This window comes from Lissotriton vulgaris, chromosome 7 (genome assembly GCF_964263255.1).
Source record: "Lissotriton vulgaris chromosome 7, aLisVul1.2, whole genome shotgun sequence".
NCBI lineage: Eukaryota > Metazoa > Chordata > Amphibia > Caudata > Salamandridae > Lissotriton > Lissotriton vulgaris.
In genome coordinates, this window is record NC_141695.1 from 1,755,199,783 (window position 1) to 1,755,216,663 (window position 16,881).

Genomic DNA, 16,881 nt, shown 5'->3' on the forward strand with positions numbered 1-16,881 from the left:
TACTGTCCCCAGGCGTAGGTGCAGTATCTATTTCTAACAGAGCTTCCAACATTTGCTCATTATTGTTATTATTCATCAGTTCTCCTACCTCCTCCAGCTCTAATGTGTCCGCATCTGTAGCAGCGTCTGTAGCAGCATCTGAGCCTCCCAGAGCAGACACGGCAGCCTTCTCACTGAGCGCGGCTCTTTCCTGCACGCACGCCTGAGACTCTGGTTGCCCGACAACCACCGTGCTTGCGTCCTTGCGGTTACAGCGTTCAGCTTCCGTGTTTGTCTCAACGCCCGGGGCCGCTGTGTCTTCCGTGATTAGAATCGTCGGCTGCATTCTGGCTGCAAAAGCCTCCGTAACTGTGGGCTGTCGACGATCTTTACCAGGTACACTGTTTGCATGCTTCGTGACCCCGCTGTCCGATTGACGGCGCTTCTGTTGCTGTTGTTGTTCCTTTGACACTGCGGCTCCCGCCTGAAGTGTACCCTTAGATTCAGCCTTAGATTCAGCCTTTTCCTTTTCCTTGGCGGTTTTCTCTGTCTTTTCTCCTTTCTCTCCTTTCTTGAGCTGCGTTTTTTGGATGATTCCACTTGCTACAGCGGTTTTTCTGCTTGACGCTGTTGATTTAGGGATTGCCCCTGTACGCTGTGCCATCCTTTTCAGTGCAGCAACGCCTTGGTTAAGCGTTTTCGTCAGTTTCACTTCGAAATAGCCCCGCAGGATTGTCAGTGCTTTCCTTATTGCCTCGGATCTTTCTTTTCTGCTACGAGTTATCTGGAAAATCAGCATATCTCTTCATATCTTCATATCTTTCCATACATGATGCAGGAGAGGGAGTAGGTGCGACTACCTCCTACAGCAGCTTAGCGGCCATCTTGCCCCTGCTCCGCAGGGCGACTACTCCTTAGTCACAAGGGAGAATCTTGAAGAAGAAATCTTGAAGTCCTTTCGTAGAAAGTCGTGTCTTGATTCCAAAGATGATCTAATTTGGAAGGGGGCCCGCTCCTAACTTTATACTAGGAAAAGGGGCTGACCCGGTGACTAGGTCCTGCCTATGGGTGGGACTAGGAGGGGGGTGGTTACACCCCTCTCCCATGCCGGACTTTCCCCAGGCCAGGGTCTGGTGTGCCCCTGGAACTGGTTCTGGCCAGCCTATGCGTAGTGAGCACCGGGGTGCCACTCTGCAGTCACCTTCCTGTAAAGCCCTGCCTACCCAGGATACACAAAACCCTGTCTGGGATGGTGCTAGCACCGCCCCTGACAGGAAACCCTTTGTCCAAGCTCCCCTCGCTGGAAGGACTCCCAGCTGCAGGGGGTCAGACTTGTGTCTGTGGTAGCAGCATCCATTTTGTGATGCTGAGGCTCGAGTTAACTTTAACCGGGGTTCAGGGTTACATACATGTCGTGTCCCTCTAGAAGGGTGGAATGCTAACCCCGTCGCCAGAATTGGCGAGGGGTTAGTATTCCAATTCGTATGACACCTTACTCGACATGTTTTGATAAAGCAATTTCAGAGATAGCATTTAACCGCGAGGATTATAATGCACTTAAGAGTATATGGTATGCGATATCATGGAACAGCTATTAGGACTTGGTTCCGCAAGCTGCAAACGGGCTCAGCTCATGCCAGAGCACCATCTCACACGATTCCAAGCACTCTGCCTTCAGGATTGTCAAGGCCTGCCATAGGAGTGACTGATAGGAATCTGTGTGTCCATTTTTAGGGTTAGATATAGGTGTACTATATCTAAAGCAAAGGGTGATTACACGACTTTGCCCCAGCTGTCATGCAGCCAGTTGTGTCAGATTTAGGAGGCCAGCCAGGGGTGGCATAATACATGCTTCAGCCCCTGGTAGGCCCTGGGTACACCTATGCCCTGAGTTACAGGGTCTGATAAGGTGGCCCAGTACCAATTGGTAAATGCACCTAAGGTACATGTCGTAATTTAGTGAGAGAACAGCTAGGCTGTGGGTCTGATTAGCAGGCCCACAGCCAGAGAAAGTCGTAAACCAGTGAAACAAAAGCAAAAAACCTGGGTGATCATAGGATTGCAGACCCTACTCTCCTACACAGTGTTCATGTCTGTGTGCAATCAGTTAGAGTTTCACTATATCCAGTGACCAGGTCTGTGTGCCATCAGTAAGAGTTTCCCTATATGTAGTGACCAGGTCTGTGTGCCATCAGTAAGAGTTTCACCATAAACTGTGACCAGGTCTGTGTGCCATCAGTAAGAGTTTCACAATATCCAGTGGCCAGGTCTGTGTGCCATCACTAAGAGTTTCACTATATCCCGTGGCCAGGTCTGTGTGCCATCACTAAGAGTTTCCCTATATCTAATGACCAGGTCTGTGTGCCATCAGTAAGAGTTTCACCATAAACTGTGGCCAGGTCTGTGTGCCATCAGTAAGAGTTTCACGATAACCAGTGACCAAGTATGTGTGCCATCAGTAAGAGTTTCACGATAATCAGTGTCCAGCTCTGTGTGCCATCAGTAAGAGTTTCACGATAACCAGTGACAAGTCTGTGTGCCATCAGTAAGAGTTTCACGATAACTAGTGAGCAGGTCTGTGTGACAACTGTGTGCCATCAGTAAGAGTTTCACTATATCCAGTGACCAGGTCTGTGTGCCATCACTAAGAGTTTCACGATAACCAGTGACCAGGTCTGTGTGCCATCAGTCAGGGTTTCACGATAACCAGTGACAGGTCTGTGTGCCATCAGTCAGGGTTTCACGATAACCAGTGACCAGGTCTGTGTGCCATCAGTAAGAGTTTCACGATAATCAGTGACCAGATCTGTGTGCCATCAGTCAGGGTTTCACGATAACCAGTGACAGGTCTGTGTGCCATCAGTCAGGGTTTCACGATAACCAGTGACCAGGTCTGTGTGCCATCAGTAAGAGTTTCACGATAATCAGTGACCAGATCTGTGTGCCATCAGTCAGGGTTTCACGATAACCAGTGACAGGTCTGTGTGCCATCAGTCAGGGTTTCACGATAACCAGTGACCAGGTCTGTGTGCCATCAGTAAGAGTTTCACGATAATCAGTGACCAGATCTGTGTGCCATCAGTCAGGGTATCACGATAACCAGTGACAGGTCTGTGTGCCATCATTCAGAGTTTCATGATAACCAGTACAGGTCTGTGTGCCATCAGGAAGAGTTTCACGATAACCAGTGACCAGGTCTGTGTGCCATCAGTCAGAGTTTCACGATAACCAGTGACAGGTCTGTGTGCCATCAGTAAGAGTTTCATGATAACCAGTGACCAGGTCCAGATGTCCGCTGAGATTTCCACAGTATCGCAGGGATGTTCTCAAGCACCAGTATGTTGAATTGAACAAGTTACCATGGCCGGCTCAGGAGCCAGCATTAGGGATTTCACAATATACATCCAGTGACAATGTCCCAAAGACAGCAAAAGGCGCTTCACAGTTTTGTCCAGTGACATCTCCAGGGCCTAGTTTAAGGATACCCCTCTGTTCATTGACTAGACCTCAGTAACACTAGTCTGGACTTCGTGATGGACATTATCCGGGTGTCTGTCTTTTCACTGGTATATCACACTTCCAAGTGGCTCACAGTGGAGATGTGGCGGTGCCAAGGTCCCAGGGCAGGTACTAGAGACTTCACACTGTGCAGTGCCAGCTTTCATGCTACAGACTGAGGATTTTACAATGTTTATGGGGCAGAGCCCTACCCCCATACCCCGAGCCGCTCCTTTTGCTCATCTTTCCTATCCTTTCTGTTACAGATGACGCCATCCCCATTAACATTTCTGCCAGCCCAGTGAAGGACGGCTACATCGACGGCCAGGACTCCCTGAGCCTGGCTTGCACCCCAGAAACCCCCCAGAGCAACCTCAGCTTCTCCTGGATGGTGGACGGCAGACCGCTGGCCCTGGGGGGGCGCTATAACCTGTCTGCGGACCAGTCGGTTCTGGTCATCTCACCTGTCCACAGATCCGACGACAACAAGAGCTTCACCTGTCAAGTCCAGAACCAGAGCAGCGCTGGCAACAGCCAGCCCTTCCGGCTTCAGATCTACTGTAAGACCCCAGTGTTAGCGCCTCTGAGAGCCACAGCACAGCTATGATGGGCATCTCACAGAGCATCAGACCACTGGAACCACAGGACAAATACAAGGTGCTCATCGTTGAGCACTGCATTACTGATACCCACAGCACAGCTACAATGGGAACCTCACAGAGAATCAGATCACTGAGAACCACAGCACATATATGATGGGCACCTCACAGAGTGTCAGACCACTGGAACCCACAGCACTGAGCACTTTATTACTGATAACCACAGCACAGCTACAATGGGAATCTCACAGAGCATCAGACCACTGAGAACAACATCACAGCTATGATGGGAACCTCACAGGGCATCAGACCACTGAGAACCACATTACAGCTATGATGGGAACCTCACAGAGCATCTGATCACTGAGAACCACAGCACAAGTACAATGGGTACATCACTGAGCACTGAATTACTGATAACCACAGCACAGTTATAACAGGCACATCACAGAGAATCAGATAATTAAGAACCACAGCACAGCTGCAATGGGCACCTCACAGAGTATCAGACCACTGGGACCCACAGCACTGAGCACTTCTTACTGATAACTACAGCACACCAGAGCACCTCATAGAAGATCACACCATTGAGATCACAGCACATACACTATGGGCACATCACTGAGCACTGCATCACAGAGAACCACAACACTGATAACCACAGCACAGCTACAATGGGAACCTCACAGTGAATCAGATCACTGAGAACCACAGAACAGCTATGATGGGCACCTCACAGAGCATCAGACCACAGGAACCACAGCACAAGTACAAAGGGCATATCACTGAGCACAGCATTAACGAGAACCACAGCACAGTTATAACAGGTACATCACAGAGAATCAGAACATTGAGAACCCCAGCACAGCTATGATGGCCACAAGGGTAATCCCCCCTTTTGTGGTGTACCTTGTCCAAAGACTGTGGAGGTGAGATTTACAGCTGGAAAAGTCTCCCAGAATCTCAGGCATCAGCCCTCTCTCCCTGCTCCTTCCTGCTAACAAATCATGGTTACTTGTGTCTTATCCAATTGTAGGGATTGCAAACTGTAGTAAGAATGGGCCCCAGGGACCCTTTCCATTCGCGAATGGAAAGAACGTTAGTAGGGGCGTACACAGTGGTCCAGGAAACCACAGACAATTTTCAATCTTACAAATAAAGAAATAAACATCCCACTGTCCGTTAAGGACAATGGGCTGCACTTAAAAAATGTTTACTTTATTTAAAGGCACTCATTGAAATGATGGTCAGTTGGCCCTAGCTGGCCACCATCTCTATGATGGTTTATGGGGACCTGTGTACCCTGTCCCTATTGTGTGGTTTTGCATAGTTTAAAGTAAGGGTGAGGGAACTACCCCATTCAAATACAAGAGCTTTAATTCGCCCTTTTGAACTCATAGTTAAAGGCTAACAGCCTGAGATAGGCCTTAGAAGGTGGTCCACCGCCCCCAGGATGACAGAGATAGTGTCTGTCCCTCCTCAGGTGGACCACCACCCACAAGGGGGCAGAGACATTGACCGTCGCTCCCCAGGTGGATCACCGCCCATGGTGGGGCAGAGATAGTGACTGTTGCTCCCGCGGTGGGCCACCGCCCGAAATTGGGCAGAGATAGTGACCGTCGATCCCCAGGTGGACCACCGCCCGCAGTGAGGCAGAGATAATGACCGTCAATCCCCAGGCGGACCACCGCCCGCAGTGAGGCAGAGATAATGACCGTCAATCCCCAGGCGGACCATCGCCCGCAGGGGGCCAGAGATAGTGACTGTTGCTTCCCAGGTGGACCACCTCCCGCAGTGGGGCAGAGATAGTGTCTGTCGCTCCCCAGATGGATCACTGCCTGCAGGGGGGCAGAGATAGTGTCTGTCGCTCCCCAGATGGATCACTGCCTGCAGGGGGGCAGAGATAGTGTCTGTCGCTCCCCAGATGGATCACTGCCTGCAGGGGGGCAGAGATAGTGTCTGTCGCTCCCCAGATGGATCACTGCCTGCAGGGGGGCAGAGATAGTGTCTGTCGCTCCTCATGTGGACCCCAGTCATATTTAGAGACCTCTGGCCGCCTGGTGGGACTCCCTGTGCCGTCAGAGGAGCCGCAGTGATGATGACGCTAAGAAGGTTTCTGTGACTGTCATGTTTCCTTTGACCGCTCAGCAAACTTTTTCATTTTCCAAAAACAAATACCCAAAGTGGGAGGTTGCTTCTGGAAAATGGCCCTGCCTCTGTCTCCTGAGGGTTTTTCCTGCTTGATTTTGTTGCCTTTACCGGTGGTCCAGAAGAGACAGAGGAAGTGAGCCCATCTTCTCAAAGTGGGGTGGGTGGTCTGATGTATTCACACAAACTACCCCAAGTCTGTCAGGCTGTCGGTGTAAGGGGTCCCTTGGCAGAGGCAGCGGAGACGCCACCAGCACCAGCACGACACCCCACCCTACTCTCAACCAACCTGCCAAGACTGTCCTTGCGGCAGACAGGGTGCTCCCCTATGTTTGTGGGGAGCATCAGGTCCTCCAAACTCTGAATCCGGCTTGACTATGAGTGGGTCAGGGGAAGCCAATGTATTGACTCCCCCGGGTTTGGAATTTATCAAGTGCAATAAACTGCACCTCTTCTGATGTTTTCAAGAATAACTTGGATTTTTGTGCTCACCACACTACACCACAATCTGCATGTCATTGTAAATTCTGTACCCTAGTCCCCTTTTTAACTCTGGCAGGTTTGACCTGGCGAAATGTGCAGAAGGGTGAGGACTTTAACACACTGAACCTCTGAATTCCAACAAACCCAAACCAGGACCTCTGTCCCACAGCAAACTGCATCCATTGAGAGTGAGGTCTTCCAAGAGAAAGAAAATACTTTCTTCTTCAAGGATGTGATAATGAATGCCAAGTAACATAAGTAAAACTTTATTTTAGGAGTTAAAACGTGCGGGTGTGTTACTAACAGTTATAAAAGTCCTATGTTACTTTCTTTTAACAAAAATGCTTCCCTTTCAAAAGTTTTAAAAGTTACAAAAAAAAACTCTCAAGATTTATAAACAATATTTACAGCATTTTAACTGATGCTAATTGTTTATGGTATACACGTTATGTACGAATTTGTAAAAAAAACTATGCAGTATGTTTGTTCATCTCATGGCTGTCTTATATAATACATGGCCCTGAACTAGAAATTTCAGTGGTAAGTGCGAGGGATGCTTCCCATTGCATGCTTGCTTCTAGGATTAGGATGCTGGGCTGAGGACAACCATTGTTGAAAGAAATCCAAAAGTCTGTAGTCCATGGATGTTGGCCACTCCTAATCTGCTTATGTAGTTGACAAGGCATTCTGGGATCTGAGGCCTGTTCCATCTCTGTCTCACCCTAGGAATCCTATATTCTAACATAAGATCATTCTGTTAAAGATAGGAGGCACACTTCAAAAGTTGTTTATCTTCTCAGACCTCCTAGATATCACTATGCCCAGCACCCTGGTGAAGACCACCTCTGGAGGGGATTTGCAGCTTGATTGTCCGGTCTCCGCCATCCCTCCGGCCTCTCGCAACTGGACTAAAGGACTGGAGAGCGTTGTGACCAGCGAGCAGAACAAGTACCAGCTCCTCCCCAATGGGTCTTTACTAATCAAGAACCTGACCGAGGTGGACTCCGGCTTCTATGGCTGCGAAGCGCAGAATGTGGCAGGCAGAAGGTTCAAGGGACTGACTCTCCTGGTGCAGTCTTACCCAGGTAGAAACGTGTCCACCTGCTTTTCCTTCTCCGTCAGCTAATTCCTCTTTCTTTCTTTGTATGGCCATTGTGGACCCAACTCTTTAATGTAGGCTTTTCTAGTTAACTGCCAAATATTCTCTGAAATATCTTGTGCCTTCTTGTTCACCATGAGTCCCTTATCATTTCTAATTAGAAATTCTTCTTTCTGAAGAGACCCTTGTGGTTGAACCAGGGAGCCTGCACGACAAATTGAGGATATTCACCGCATTAGTAATTTTGTGCACAGGATCTCTGATTTTGTGATGAGGAATACATGTTTCATCTCACTCACTCCAAAAGGCAATGCACAGACCTCAGGCTGGAGAACTCAGCCTCTCTGAACCTTTCTGGAGGGAGCTCTCGGTCCTAAGTGCAGAGATCTCTTCACAGGCAGGTGCAGGTTTTAGTAGAGAAGAAATGTAGAAAAACAAAGGGGAGTAGTCAGAAAATGAAAAAAATACTGTCCATAAATGGGTGGAGTTTATGAACATTAAAATATGTGTTTATCAATTGCCATAGCCACACCCACAAATGACGGACACAGTTGAAATTCCCAAAATACACATCTAGTGCAGTGCTACCACTGATACAACAGGGGTAAATGCTGTTCACTAAAACCTTGGAGTAAGTCAAGCACCACACATGGCAAAGCATGGGTACTGCAACACGCACCCCTAAAAACCAATAGAGGCACAGAAGGAACTCAGGACATACCCGGACAAATATAACATAAACATGAAAACAAAATATATTTTAATTTATGCCTATTTTTAAATATTCGTTAAACTAGAATATTGCTAGAAAAAATTTTTTGTGAAATTTTAGCATAAGTAAATATTAAATGTAATTTAATTTAGATAATTACAATTAATTAAAAAAAATACATTTAAACGTAAGTTGCAACAAAGATTAGACCTGGTCCTCTAAGAAGGGAAATTTAACATAGTAATTCATATAAAATAATTACAAAACTATTTAAATATATAACTTTAAATGAAAATGCTATTAAATAGAATGCAAAGTGTTTGAGCTGGTGTGTTGTGCTTTGTTGGTTTGATAGTCCTAGTAGACGAGAAGTTAGGAAAGCGTTTATTCTTTTGCTTTTTTTTTAAGTATTTCAACAAACAATAATTGCGCTCCAATTGTTACTAAAATATATTATTTTTCTATATTACTTTGGATACAGAGATCTCTGCCCTGTTGGCGCATAGCTTCACAAAAAGGCAGAAAATTATTTAAATTCAGTTGAGCGATTCGAATACCCACGCCCTCGTTTAAGGGGTGTCCACTCATAAGTCTAATCTGAGAGAATGGTGCACTCCATTTATTTACCACATTTAATTTACTTATTTATTAGTTTTGTGGTGTATGCTGGTGCCAAAGATGAACAGAAGGGACATCCTGGTAGCAGGACCCTCATCCCAGAAGACTCAAGCCTAGGCCTTCAAGTCTAATTAGTGTGAAACAGCCATCTCTGCTTTAGCTGCTTCCTAAATCTGGTAAGGTGTGTCTGAGACCAAAGGTCCAGCAGGGGCTCCTTCCTGGCTTTTACAACTGATATGCAGAAGAACATCCTTTTGAAGGGCTTTGCTAAATATGGGAACTTGAAGAAGTAAGGCAGAAGATGAAGGAGGAGACCTAGATGGAGAGTAATAGTGAATAAGACAAATAAATGGAGGACAATTGAGAAAGTGCATACGTGTTGAGGTGGGTTCTAGGGCAGACAAGCACCACTATTCTGTATTAGCTTAAGTTGTTGGACATAATTAATAAGCTGGAAGGTCCAAAGAAGAGACATTGCAGGTAGTCTGCTGGGGCTCTAGCGATAGCTTGCATGAAAGGAAAGTGAGTACGCTGAAGTAAGAAGGAATTAACCTACCATAGCACCTTCAGATGTAGAAGACAAGAAGATAGAATCACACCCATCTAACTCTGGAAGGAGAGAGTGCAGTCAAAGAGAGCCTCAAGATGGCCTACTCTCTGGGCAGGTACCAGGAGTTGGCCAGGGGAGGTGGAACCACCTAAATCTAACACCTCTAGCATGTCTAAATTGAGCCTTAAACTTTTGTGAAGACATCCAGTTACCTATCACTTTTAGTCCCACACAGACATTTGTAGAGGTGGCCGCCCCAATCTCATCAAATATAAGAGGAATTTTGGTCTCAATTGCATTACACGTGCAATACAATTGGAAACTGTCATAAATGGGTCTCTACTTGACAGTGGTTTGCACCCTCTCAAAGTAGGGACCCTTGCTCAAGTCAGGTTGAGGGAGTGACACAGCTAAGATAACCTCTATTCACCCCCTTGATAGCTTGGCACGAGCAGTCAGACTTATCTCAGAGGCAATGTGTAAAGTATTTGTAGACACATGCACGGTAACACAGTGAAAACACTACAAAAGGAGTCCACACCAGCTTAGAAAAATAGTCAATATTTATCTGAAGAAAAGAAGACCAAAACGGCAACATCCCACATACGCAATTCAAAATATAATTTCTCAAAGATTAAGCAAGTTTAGTCCAAAGAAATCAATGGATTAATTTCTTTTAGCACAAAGTACATGAGATCCATCAAAAGCCAAAGAAGAAGCATGCGCAGGGGAGGTGAGGTGCGGGAAAAGCAAAGCAATGCGTTGTTCCTTACTCCTCAGGAGAAGTGATGCGTCTGTCCTTACTTTAAGAGGAGGTGATGCGTCGGTTCCTCACTACTGGGCAGGGGAGGTGATGCGTCGGTTCCTTTCTGGCAGGGGAGGTGATACGTTAGTTCCTTACTGGAAGGGGAGGTGATATGTCGGTTTCCAGACACAGAGCCTAGGTTCCATACTGTGGTGTCGATGAAGAATCAGCACCCAGGGACAATGCGTCAAAAATTCAGATGCGCTGCATCAATGCGACAGCGGCAATGCAGGTGCGGCGTCTATTTTCCAGCCGGTGCTTCGCTGATATCCCAGCAGCAAGCAGGTGCTGCATTGAACTGGGGGTGGGTAACATCGACCTCGGTGACATGTTGCTTGGTACTCAAGCTGCGTCAATTTTTCTGAAGCGCTGCGACTGCAAGCTGGGGCCTGCAGCGAAAGTCATCGTCAATGCGCCAATCAGGAACCACGCTTCGGGGCAGGCAGTGGCGAGGTGGCGATCTTCTGCAGCAATGCGTCGGAGGAACAGGCGCTGTGATTCGATGCATTGATTTTCTTGTTCAGATCACCAGATTCTACTTCCAAGGGCCCAGGTACTGGATTTAGGACCACTTAGCAAGTCAGGACTCTCAGCAGAATAGCCCAGGCATTGGTAGGTGAAGTCTTTGATGGCCCTGAGACTTCGTAACGGGAGGCAAGCACACACAAGCTCTTGGAGAACCTTGGAAGCAGGATAGAGAAAGCAAAGTCCAGTCCTTTCACTCCCAGGACAGAAGCAGCAAGCAGCAGGCCAGCACAACAAAGCAACAGTCCCTCCTAGAGCATCCAGCTCTTATTCTGGCAGAATGACCCCAGTCCAGAAGTGGTTCTGATTTTGGGGTGTCAGAGGTCCAATACTTATACCCTTTTCTGCTTTTGAAGTTGGCAAACTTCAAAGGAAAGTCTTTGTAGAGCACAAGACCCTTTTTTTCCCTGGCCTGGCTCCAGACACACTACAGGGGGGTGGAGACAGCTTTGTGTGAGGACAGGCACAGCCCTATTCAGGTGTCAGTGACAACTCCTCCCACCACTCTAGCTCCGGAAGACCCGTCAGCCTGGTGATGGCCCGTCAGGATATACAGGGCACACCTCAGCTCCTTATTGTGATTGTCTAGAGTGAATGCACAAGAGCCCAGCTCTCGTCCTGACCCTGATGTGTTTTCAAAGACAGCCAGAGGCACAGAATGGTTAAAGTAAGACAATTCCAACTTTCTTAAAGTGTCTTTTTTAAACCCGCAGTTTAAAAAATAACTTCACCAAATGATGTATTTGTAAATTGAGAGTTCAGAGACCCAAAACTCCAAATCTCTGTCTGGTCATGATGGGAAATCCCCAAGTTACCCTATGGGAGAGATAGGCCTTGTAACATAACAATGAAAAACGAAATTAGCAGAATTTCACTATTAGGAAATGTAAACACAACAGTACAGGTCCTATTATTTAAATTCACTGCACCCTGCACAGGGAGCTGTCTTGGGCCTACTTTAAGGACAACTTACATGTAGTAAAAGGGAAGGCTTGCGCCGGGCAAGTTTAAAACTGCACACACAGACACTGCAGTGGAGGTTGTATGATTAAACAACTACCTCTGAAATCACGAGTGCCCTAACCACGAAGGCTAAACAACGACCAATAGCTAACCACTAAAGTATTGAACCACGACTTAGCTGAACCACGAAAAAAATTCTAAAGCCATACAAACCGAATCTACCCATATTTTTAAACTGTTGGCAATTTAAAATTATATGCTATCTTTGAAAATGCCACTCTTACAGTGTTTTTGCTTTTTTAACATTACTAATATTGACATGTAGACGCTTACCTCAGATTTTAATGGCATTTTCTACAATGCTACTAACTGTTAATCACCAGGCTTGAATTAATGACAAATGTTGCTTGTATTTTCGTTTTATTTTTAAAATTCTATTTTCACTTTCCTAACTGGACCACGCTGTTTTGGGATGTTGTTATCTAACTCTCGTAGTGGAGCCATTCCTAGAGCTACAGAAATAATGGCAGAAAAGAGAGAGGAATGGAGGAAAATACCCGGACTGAGGGTTGAATAAGGCCTGATTACCCTTACCGTCACGCCTTAATACCCCTCAACTTTTCACGGTTTTTTAATAAGGCAGTGAGCCATGCTATTAAAGGTTCCCCTATTGGACTCGACTGACCTTTTTTAACTTATCTTCACTCACGCTCACTTATTGTACTTCCTAGGTCCCTCACACACATGTACTCATTGGCTAAAGGAATAAAAGATCTCCGCTAAAGTGCAGCACTTTCGTGCAGCTCGACGGGCATTGCATCGCCAGCCTGCCGAAGGAGCAGGATAGCCAATGATGACACTGGACAATCATCGGGTGGGGTGACAGTTGTCATCCAGCCTTTGACTTGTGTGAGGCATCCTTGATTCCGATAAGGGACTCCCACTTTCCCTGCTCTATCACACATTTTAAGAGAGAGGTCTTAATGAGTTTATTTGGTTAAATCCTTTTGGGGAACTCTGTACTATTGTTGTTGTTTGCTGATTTTGGGGTGTCAGAGGTCCAATACTTATACCCTTTTCTGCTTTTGAAGTTGGCAAACTTCAAAGGAAAGTCTTTGTAGAGCACAAGACCCTTTTTTTCCCTGGCCTGGCTCCAGACACACTACAGGGGGGTGGAGACAGCTTTGTGTGAGGACAGGCACAGCCCTATTCAGGTGTCAGTGACAACTCCTCCCACCACTCTAGCTCCGGAAGACCCGTCAGCCTGGTGATGGCCCGTCAGGATATACAGGGCACACCTCAGCTCCTTATTGTGATTGTCTAGAGTGAATGCACAAGAGCCCAGCTCTCGTCCTGACCCTGATGTGTTTTCAAAGACAGCCAGAGGCACAGAATGGTTAAAGTAAGACAATTCCAACTTTCTAAAAGTGTCTTTTTTAAACCCGCAGTTTAAAAAATAACTTCACCAAATGATGTATTTGTAAATTGAGAGTTCAGAGACCCAAAACTCCAAATCTCTGTCTGGTCATGATGGGAAATCCCCAAGTTACCCTATGGGAGAGATAGGCCTTGTAACATAACAATGAAAAACGAAATTAGCAGAATTTCACTATTAGGAAATGTAAACACAACAGTACAGGTCCTATTGTTTAAATTCACTGCACCCTGCACAGGGAGCTGTCTTGGGCCTACTTTAAGGACAACTTACATGTAGTAAAAGGGAAGGCTTGCGCCGGGCAAGTTTAAAACTGCACACACAGACACTGCAGTGGAGGTTGTATGATTAAACAACTATCTCTGAAATCACGAGTGCCCTAACCACGAAGGCTAAACAACGACCAATAGCTAACCACTAAAGTATTGAACCACGACTTAACTGAACCACGAAAAAAATTCTAAAGCCATACAAACCGAATCTACCCATATTTTTAAACTGTTGGCAATTTAAAATTATATGCTATCTTTGAAAATGCCACTCTTACAGTGTTTTTGCTTTTTTAACATTACTAATATTGACATGTAGACGCTTACCTCAGATTTTAATGGCATTTTCTACAATGCTACTAACTGTTAATCACCAGGCTTGAATTAATGACAAATGTTGCTTGTATTTTCGTTTTATTTTTAAAATTCTATTTTCACTTTCCTAACTGGACCACGCTGTTTTGGGATGTTGTTATCTAACTCTCGTAGTGGAGCCATTCCTAGAGCTACAGAAATAATGGCAGAAAAGAGAGAGGAATGGAGGAAAATAAAGTAATGAAACCCGCGAAAAGGGCGCTCGTAGTGATGAAAAACAAACCTGCTAACATTGGATAAAGAAAGCGGAACTCCCGGGTGGACTGTTCTTAGAATGATAATTTATATTCCGAGCTGCTTGATGCAGCAGGCCACATCAACCTACTTAATTTTTTTGCACTGAGTATTAGAATCTGATTAAAAAAGTGCAGAATGCCAGAGATCACACAGAAAGACACTGCGAAGCTGGGATGTGAAAGTGGGCATAACTAGAATGCTAACTTAATTGGCGGCATATTAAATAGAAAATGTTATCCAAATGTACTATTTAAAGCAATAAAATAAATAAACACGTCAACATGAAAACTTCATTTGAAAACAATCCTACAGTGCCATCTACTGGCCTCAAAATGATCTTTAAATGAATTACATTTTTTTTCATGTTTAAAGTCGTTGTTAAGGCCAATCGTTGTTTAATTAAGTAGTTGTTGCGGTGGTCGTGGTTCAGTTGCAGGTCGTTGTTTATGAGTCGTTGTTGAGGCCTGTAGTAAAGTACTTCTCTGTGGTGCTCTACTGATTGGAATGTTGATGACATCATAGAATGCCTGGGGTGACTCTCTGGCTCTTAACGTGAGTTGATCTAGTCAGGCTGAGCTGATGAGAGCTAGCTCCTGGTGGGCTTTATCTGTCTTACTTCTGTACCTGTAATCTTGGAAGGAACTTACATTAAAGGAACCTATATCTACAGTGGACTCTGTCACTTCCTTTACTACATTTTGGCGACGTTTCTAAAAAAAAGATGAACCTACGCGTGATTTAAGGAGAAAGGACGACTAAGGAACTAAAAGACAAGGGGGCATATTATCAAGCCTGTGCGCTAAAATTATCGCCGCTTTATCGGCCGAAAACGGCCGATAAAGCGGCGATAATGGGCTTGATAATATGCTCTATGGAATTCCAATCGAAGCACATGTTAGATGTGAAGACATCTAACATGGGCTTCGATTGGAATTCCACAGAGCATATTTTCAAGCCCATTATCGCCGCTTTATCGGCCGTTTTCGGCCGATAAAGCGGCGATAATTTTAGCGCACAGGCTTGATAATATGCCCCAAGGTACTAAAGACTTTTTGGACTTTCAAATGTCAAATGGTAACCCAAAGTTAACGCCCCAGCTAACCCCACCAGTGTCCTGTACCATCTGGACAGCCTGCAATCTGGGCGTAGGTTACTTGATGAGCCTGCTGTCACCCTGCTGCTGTCTGGATAAAGTCTTTCCAGCGACGCTCTTCCCTGAGGCCTGTGGTATCTATCTATTTATTTGGCCTTCATTCTGACTGGGAAGAGTCTTGGTTTCACAGTTGGTTCTATCTACTTCATGGGAACAGTAACTGCGCGTTCTCCCTGCAGTATCTGTACTGAGTTTTTGGTGTTCTTGTCCCCAGAGCATCTTTCTTTTTAAGCAGCAATGTGGCTCACGGATTTGAACTGTACACACGAGCGTCATTCTTGGTGAGCCGACATGCGTGTTTGGGGAGGCTGGACATAGAGAGAGTTTTGCCGGTCAGTGGTAGGCACTACCATTTGTCAGTTCAACCTCTGCTTTTCTAAAGAATCAGCTGAGCCGACGTGCGTGGTTGAGGAGGCTGGACAGAGACAGAGTTTTGACGGTCAGTGGGAGGCACTACTAATTGACAGTTCAACCGCTGCTTTTCTAAACAATCACGAGCCCCGCACGCGCTCTCCATGCACACAGTCTTACCTGGCTCGTGCTGTCTGCATCCTCGACCGTTGGTCACAAGCGATCTTCCCTTCTTCCTGCCTGCTGTCCATCTGATGACGTCCATGGAATCCTTCTGGGAGTTGGCGAAGTGAGATTCTCCTATGACGCCTGTGTTGTCTTTGGAGATGCGCTTCTTACGTCGCTACGACCGACGTGGCGGCCATTTTGGGTTTGTTGGGTTGCCACGGCAACAGCGTGCTGTGAGCCACTCGGCGCTGCGTGAGGCAGCGTGCCATCATCAGCGTTTGGCATTAACATTTAATCTTGAAGGTTGGCTGTGGTAAACGCGCATCGACCAACTGCTGTGTTTTTGCAAGTTCAGTGTTGGAGTTTCCTTCGAGCGTTCTTGGAACAAAACTTTATTTTCGCCGAGGTGCGAGGCCAAGGTGTCCGGTCTTCCTGGTCTTTCTTGCTCCTTTTCACCATGCTCCTGTCGAAGTTCATGTTATGTTGCCTATGTAAGCAGTGGCAAGGACTTTGCCTCTGGAGGTGCTGTGGCTGCGCGGATAGCGTTACCAACATTACATTGACCTGCAAGTCTTCTACTGGGACACAGCAAGTTGACTTTTCGTATGTCCTGTTTGGCTTATGGTCTGAATGCTTGGATCCCGGGTGAGAGGTCGCTCACCGGAGCAAGTTTTCTTTATTTATTTATTTATGACAGCTAATTTACCATTGCACAATATTGAATGTAGCTTTATTTTGTGGTGGTGTGGTATGGTGTGTCGCAAACTTCTCTTGCTCTAATTTTAATTCTGTATGGTGTGTTTGGTCATGTCCTGGTTGGATGTTGTTGAGTAGTCAATTCTCATCCATATTTTTAAGATTTGTTTTCTTAAATGTGTGCTTGGTGGTGTATGTGTGGGTAGTCAATGCCCCAA

The 16,881-nt window shown here is 46.0% G+C and overlaps 1 protein-coding gene across 1 annotated transcript in view; it reads left to right on the plus strand.

The window, feature by feature from the left end:
- LOC147706589 (cell adhesion molecule CEACAM6-like) overlaps positions 1-16,881 on the plus strand; it is a 112,595-nt gene that overhangs the window by 62,474 nt on the left and 33,240 nt on the right. The window contains exons 3-4 of the mRNA XM_086933081.1: positions 3,744-4,037; positions 7,508-7,792. Of these exons, the coding sequence (XP_086789207.1) occupies positions 3,744-4,037; positions 7,508-7,792 (579 nt within the window). The remainder of the gene's footprint in view (positions 1-3,743; positions 4,038-7,507; positions 7,793-16,881) is intronic.